Below are 7,147 nucleotides of genomic sequence, written 5' to 3'. Positions count from 1 at the left end.
CCCGGCCGGCGTCACTGCTGCCCAGAGCTGAGGATCCTCACCGCCCCAGGAAGACCCCTGGAGAAGGGGGAGGGTGTCAGAGGGACCCCCACAGCCAGCGAAGCTGGAGACGCCGGGCAGGCCGGGACAGCAGGGGAAGCTGGCTGTCCCCTTACCCTGCCTCAACTGCTTACCAGCACAAGACTTTCTCCCGCCCTCGCCGGCTGTCCTAAAACATCCACTTAAAAAGACAGAACTCACACATACCGAGTGACGGCTCCGAAGAGGTCACCATGAAGAATGAGCTGCTTTTATACAAGTCAACCCAACGTCTTTACAGGTTTTGTAAATTCCTAATATCCCGGAAGGGATTTCCACCCCCAAAGCAAGTTAAGCATTTCATCGTTGTACCTTCTGCCTTAATAAAATCAGCTCCCTTGGATTTCATCACTTGTTAAAAAAAGATAAACTTTATTTTTTTAAATTTTCAATCACAAAAAAAAATCTATATTTTTGTCTAAGCATTTATTTTACTGAATCAAAAAGACATGAAAGAAAACTCATGTTTTTACTAACGTATATAAGTGACTCTTTTTTGGACAACATATAATAAATATGATATATCACTTATCACTCAGTCTTTCAAATGTACATTTTTTTTTTTCGTATTATGGAGCATGCCACTTTTCAAAAAGAAAAAAGGTCATGAGAAATCAGTGCAAAGTTCTCGGTTACTTTCCTCTTTTTTCCTGGGCAGACAATGTCCACGGCGACGCCTTCCGCCTCTGAGTCTGACGCCCTCTGTCCATCTACAATTCTCTCTGCCTGTGCGATCTTCTCTCTGTGCCCTTCTTTCTTCCCTCCTTACCCCCTCCCCCCCTCCCTCCCTCCTGTTTGTCCCTAAAGTCGTTTTTTAAAAGAACTTGAGGTTTTGCATTTGTTGATGTTTCGACTTACTGGTCGCATTTCGCAGTGGGCTCGGCGTTGTCGCCAGTCATACTGCTGTGGGGGAGCTGTCCAGCCCTGGCTCTGGGGTGGGGAGATGGACAGCAGAGGGCTGGCTCCTCTTGGGGGCCCCCTGCCCGTTCGGGAGCATCCTGCTCTCTTCCTCCTCTGCTTCTCGGGGTCGGCCGCGAGGGAGGCTCCGCGGGCCTGGTGCGGGAGGGGAGGGGCAGCCGTCCGGGGCGGGGCGGGGAGGGCCTGCCGCGCCTCGGCTCGCTCTTCACCGGGGGTGCGGGGTGCCCGGGATGGGGTTAGACAAAGGGTTAAGGGCCGGCTGCCCCCCGGGGCCCAGGCCGTGGATGAGCACGCGGGGCACGAGCGGCCGCTGCAGCTGGGGGTGCGGCGCCGGCGGAGTCCGGTACATGCTGCTGTACATGGCAGCGGCGGCCGCGGCGGCCGTGGTGCTGTCCATGCTGCCCAGCAGGCTCGGGTGGTAGAAATAAGGCGACGGAAACATCCTCTGCAGCGCCGAGTAGTTCCCCGCCTCGGCTAGCAGCTCCAGGCCCACCGCCGTCTGCCGCTTCCACTTGGTCCTGAAAGAGAGCGGGCGGCCCGCACCCGCGGCTGTGGACACTTGCGCGCGGCGGCGCCTTCCCGCCCCCCCCGCCCGCCGCCGCCTCCCCCGGGGGCAGGAAGACTCAGGGTGCTCTGAGCACCCGGAATGCACCGCACCTCCTGCCCCCGCCCTAATGGCAGGAGGGCACAAACCGAAATCAGTTTCCTAATCGCACCCTCAACCTCTGAGATACTCACAATTGGAGGCCTACGAGATTTGCCGCCTTTTCCTGACCCTCTGATCCACCACGCAGTTAGGCTACTTCCTGAAACTTTCCTGGGGGATAAATGCGGCCTTCTCCCTCCTCCCCTAATTCCCCTCCTGCCAGTGTCCCCCCCTCAGCAATCCCAGCCTGTCCACTCTCTGCTCCGCCTCCCCCCCCCCCCCCCCCAAGAAAGAAGAAACAGCAAACAAAGGGATGCAAAGGACACAGAGACTGCTGAGCCTTGGGGGGGCTCTCAGCCCCGGGGCTGTGGAGACACATTCTCTCTGCCTGACAGTACCTTGGAAAGGGCGGGGGGCTTAGGACAGGGAGGGTGACAAGATTTCTAAAGAGAATTCGTTTGAGGGGGGGCTTTCCCAAGGGGACAGTACATCGGGGGCTGTTGGGGGGGGGTACAAGTCAAGATATTTTCTCCTCAGGGAGAGAATAACAATTAAAACCTGTGATCAGCTTTTCTCAGTCTCCTCCTTCCCCACAGCACCCCCTGCTAGGAAGAAGTGGCAAGCAAGCTTTTGCTCAAGTGCCTCATGAAGGAACGTAGGGCTGGTGGGCCGTCCGTACCTGCCAGCTCCAGCCAAATTAATAAACATGTCGCCCATTTTAAATTGGCTACAAATGACACTAATGTTTTCCGACAGAATTAGGGTGGCTGAAACTGTATGTAATGAGACAGAAAATTATGGTAAAGATGACAACTGGATGGGCATTTCCAACTGCACTTATGGACGATTAAAACACAAATGAGAGAAAAGGAGGGGGAGTAAAAATCGAGGCAAGGGAGCCACACGGCCAGGCTTGGAAATACAACATAGCCTGAGCCTCCTCAGATTGCCCAAATTCTTCAAGCGCTGCCAGACCCTTTACTAATTTCCCTTGCAGGGCAGCAGCGGTTCCAGGCCGGCTTTGCAGTGCCCTTTATCTCTACCAAAGGAAGTCGAGGCAGCCAGGGCAGGGGACACTCCCAGACCCATCGGTCGCTTGGCCAGTTGCCCAATCCTCCCGCCTGTGGCTGCTGACCCAACCCTAGCCAGGCTGGGCTCTCCAAGGCAAGGTGGCTGTGCTGACCACGGCTCCGACCCTAACTTTTGTGGCTGCCCCACAGACCAAGATAAGGACATTAAACAGCAGCCGGTGGAGCAGCTCTGCTGGGCCACAAGAGCTGGGCAGTGGCGCTGATTCAGGACATTCAGAACCAAGCCTGGGCTGGCCCAAGAGGTGCATGGCACTGGCAGTTTGGACCTGAGTGGTAGCTGCACAGATGTCTCCAATAGAGAACGTGTGGCTTGATGAATTTGGGGATTACAGACGGGGAGTTTAAGTAGCTCGGATTTGAGAGATAAAAGAACACCTGTTAGAAGTGCAAAATTCTCCAAATTTCTGCTGCCCCGAGGTCCCTCTCACCTTGGAGGTGTGGCTAATCCCTACCCCAGCCTGGAGGCCCCTGAAATGCCCGCTCCAAGCCCTCTGAGTCTTGGGTCCTAGAATCTCCCCAGGCCAGGGGTAAAAAGAGTGGTGCAATCGTCGTGACCTGGCTGGCTAGGCACGTTTGCTCTCCGACACAGCCTCCCTCACCTGCGGTTCTGGTACCAGGTCTTGACCTGGGTGTCAGTGAGGTTGAGCGCAGCAGCCAAGTCCATGCGATCCTGCACGCTCAGGTACTTTTGCCGCTCAAAGCTACGCTCCAATTGATTGAGCTGGTGGTCCGAGAAAGCCGTCCTGGCTTTCCGAGGCTTCTTGGCTCTCACGGGGGGACTCTCTCGGCTACTGGTAATCTCCCGGTCTCCTTCCTCCTTTGTTCCTACAGTAGAAAGCCAGCCACAACCATGAGTTAGCCTGGGGTGGGGAAGGGTGGCATGTCCTTGTGGCACCCACTTCCACATTCCCAAGCCAGCCGCTGGTCTCAGGGGACTGCATTCTGCCGCCACCACTCAGCCCACCCCCAAAACACACAAACACACTTGGGCCTTAGCCCGTGTGGAGGAGGATTGTTTCTGGCTAGGGAGTGTGGGGCCTTGTGCGAGGCACTCTAAAAGATTTCTAAAAGGGTCTCTAATCTTTGCATCATCAGAAGTTAAAAAGAAAAAAAAATACTTTTCAATAAATGGCTCATTTGTTAGTACTGTTTCCACAGCTGGGGAGAGATGCCATCCTTTTCCTTTATTGTTTTTGCTATGACTTCGTTTTTCTGATGTGGTAGTTTTCAAAGGGTCTTTCCATTCTATTTTGTTTTGTTTTTAGGTAGAGGTGCCTTTTTTTGGTTTACTACAAGTTACCGGCATTCATTTTCCTTTTACGGATGCACTTGGGAAATGTTGAAATCAAGCTCTCAAATCTTTTAAAGCTTCAGAAAGATATGTCACCCAGACAGCAAGTTGAGCTCAGAATCACTGAGCCCATCGAGGTGACGGCACCGAGATTTCCGGATTCTATTTGTCAACTTTGTTTTTTTTTACCGAAATGCTGGGAAATCGATATGTCAATCCTTCTCTGTTTGTACCCGTTTTTGCAGTGCTCCTTGATCTTCCCTGTAGGAAGAACAATAATCTCTCTAATTGACCCACTGGGGAGGTTGGTGCACAAAAAATTGCCAGACCAGACTGTACATCTGTTTTGGGCACTGTTATGCTAATGCTAAAATAGTAAAATAAGGAGCCAGTATCCTACTTTCCAGACAATCAGCACACACCTTTCCCAAAGACAGCATGAATTAATAATAATAACAATAATAGTAATGAACCTATCAGTAAAAGAAAAAAAAAAGAACTCTCCTGGTATGTTGATACTCTTCTGTCATGCAAAGACCAGAGTACTTACTTATGAAACTGTCTGAGGCGAAAATGGAAAAAGGGAGTTGAAGGGCAATTTCCTTAGTTATCTTCTGTTTTTACAAAAACAGAAAAATTCAATTCCATAAAATTTTACTTTTATAAATGCTACCTCCCAAGTACTTGTAAGGAATCAAAAATCTTACCAAGATATGATACTCAGTTGGGACTCTGGGGTAAGAAGGGTGCTTTAAAACACTGATGATATGTTTTTTCAGTGACAGCTTTCCTATGTTAAATATGATCTAATTTTAAAAGGTGCTTTATAAATCAACTTCAATTTTTTCCCTCAGTAAATCTGACCATTCCTGTTATAATGTTTAGAAAATATTATGGGGGAAAGAATCATTTGCATTAAAGAATAAACACCAGGTTGTGATTACACCCCTGGACACCAGACTCACGAGGTCTGTTTCTCTTACCCACCTCCCCGCATCTCTACTCCCAAGGTCTCGGCTAGAAAAACCTCAAGGCCGTTCCTTTTATCAACGAAAAGTATTTGCCGTCAGATCCCCTCCCGCTGCGCCCCCTCTCCAAAATTAAAATTACATAAAACAAAGAAAGGAACTGGGTGGCGGTCAAGGTTCAGGGGTAGAAATAAAACAATAAACAGAACTTCAGACGAGTCCCCAGATCGCACGCCCAGGCCTCCATCCAGCTTGCAATCTTTCGACCGTCACCGCATCGCCGGAGAAGCTCTTGGAATAACTCTCTGTCAGAGATTCGCTGGAGGCTGAAGGGGAGGAAGGGAAGCCAGAGGAGAAGGTAGATGGTGGGCGAGGGAGCCGGGGCGGCGCGACTCACCGTGGCATTTGATGTCGTTCTGAGAATCTTCCCGCTTGTCGAGTTTGGTTTTGCCGTCCTCCTGCTCGAGCTTCGGCCTGAAGCTCTCGTGCGCTGCGGTGCCCTCTTGCTTCGGGGTGTGGTGGGGAGAAGAGACGCTGGTACTGTAGGGTGCACACGCCGCCAGAGGTTTGCTGTCGCCCAAGATGTCCTTAATTAAAAAAGAAGAGGTGGAAGTCCTGGGGGCCGAGGCGGCCGAGCCCAGCTGCTGGGCCGGCGGCGGCTGCTGCGGCGGCGGCGGCTGTTGTTGGGGCGAAGGCTGCAAACTTTGCGCCGGAGCCGCGGCTGGAGGCGGTGGCTGCTGGCCGTGGTGGAGGTGGAGGTGGTGCTGGGGCCCTTCTGCTACGAGATGCGGCTCCGGGGGCTCCATGGTGACCGAGATGGGAGAAGAAGGCGCCGTTCCTACGGTATCGATCTCCGAGCAGGGGGACGGGGTGGTCTGACTCCTGAAATCCGCGGTCCTGGCCTCTCCGAGAGGGCGGAAATCTCCATTCATCATGCCGGGGCTGCCCGAACTGGCACTGGACAAAATCGTATCTATTCCAAAACTCGACCCGCTGGCCCCTTCCATTGTTGTCATTTCTACATGAGGTCCACGCCACTCCGCCGCTCAGCAGCCGCCCCGACAAAGCAAAGCAATCTATCGATCGTAAAACAAACACGAAACAAGGTTGCCGCCGCTTAAAAAAAAGCGGGGCGGGGATGATAAAAGAAGGATAATTGGGAGGTGGCAATCGATGAGCCCTTTCGACACAACTTTTTTTCCCCCTTATGCAAAAAGTAGGGCTTGGGGGAAAGACCGGAGGTTGAAAGTTACAAAAAATTATGAGAAAGCGCGCAGCGTGCACTCGGGGAACCACCGCGCACGTGGGGCGCCGGGGACCCGGGGGATGGCGCAGGCGGCAGAAGGCGCCCCCGACGCCGCCGCCGCCGCCGCCGCCGCCGCCTGGGTCTGTCCACAGTCTGGCACCGGGCGGCAGCGGCGGCGGCGGAAGTGGCAGGTGCAGCGACCGCGAAGCGCGGGCCGCCCGCGCGCGCTCGGGACTCCCCGGCGGCTTCCCGAGGTGGCCGCCGCGTGGGTCTCCGCCGCCCCGACGCCGAGTTTCTGAACTTTCTCGGAAAGTTGCGGAGCGGAGACGCGGCAGGGGCCGCGACAACCCGGAGAGGAGGAAGAGGAGGAGGCGGCGGAGACGCGGCGCGGGGCGACTCCGACCACTGCCGGGCGCGTTCGCTTGTAATCCGCCGGCTCGCGGGCGGCCCCGACCCCCTCCCGTGACGTCACGGCCGCTGCCGCCGCTCCCCGCGCCGAGCGGGGCCCGCGCCCCCGCCGCCCAGGCCGCGCGCCGGCCCCGCGCCCCCATTGGGCGCGCCCGCGCGAGCCGGGGACGCCGCCGCCCCGCGGGCCAATGGGCGCGCGGCTCGCGAGCCCGTCAGCGAGCGCGCTCGGGCCCAGCTGCTCTTTTGAGAAGCCGCGCAGCCCCTTCGCCTGCAGCCCTGAGCGCAGCAGCCAGGCGCACCGCGGTCCCGGTGTCCACAATCACGCGTGAGGGGCCAAGGGAGGGAGCGAGAAGAGCAGAGGGGCGCTAGACAGAGAAAGAAAAAGAAAACAGAAAAAATAAAAATTTAAAAAGGTGGCCACTGTTGCCCGATTTCTTCAGGACAAGTCAGAAGAGGGAGGGGAAAGAGGAGGCGGGAAGGGAAGCGATCTCGGGCCGACTT

The 7,147-nt window shown here is 54.9% G+C and overlaps 1 protein-coding gene across 1 annotated transcript; it reads right to left on the bottom strand.

The window, feature by feature from the left end:
• Nucleotides 1-430: 430 nt before the first annotated feature.
• On the bottom strand, nucleotides 431-6,356 carry BARHL2 (BarH like homeobox 2). The gene is made up of 3 exons (XM_004483556.5): nucleotides 5,390-6,356; nucleotides 3,333-3,558; nucleotides 431-1,514 (listed from the first exon to the last, which is right to left on the bottom strand). The coding sequence occupies exons 1-3, from the start codon at nucleotides 6,006-6,008 to the stop codon at nucleotides 1,202-1,204; spliced, it is 1,158 nt and encodes a 385-aa protein (XP_004483613.2). The 5' UTR covers nucleotides 6,009-6,356; the 3' UTR covers nucleotides 431-1,201.
• Nucleotides 6,357-7,147: the final 791 nt, after the last annotated feature.

This window comes from Dasypus novemcinctus, chromosome 9 (genome assembly GCF_030445035.2).
Source record: "Dasypus novemcinctus isolate mDasNov1 chromosome 9, mDasNov1.1.hap2, whole genome shotgun sequence".
NCBI lineage: Eukaryota > Metazoa > Chordata > Mammalia > Cingulata > Dasypodidae > Dasypus > Dasypus novemcinctus.
This window is presented reverse-complemented; position numbering and strand designations above follow the sequence as displayed.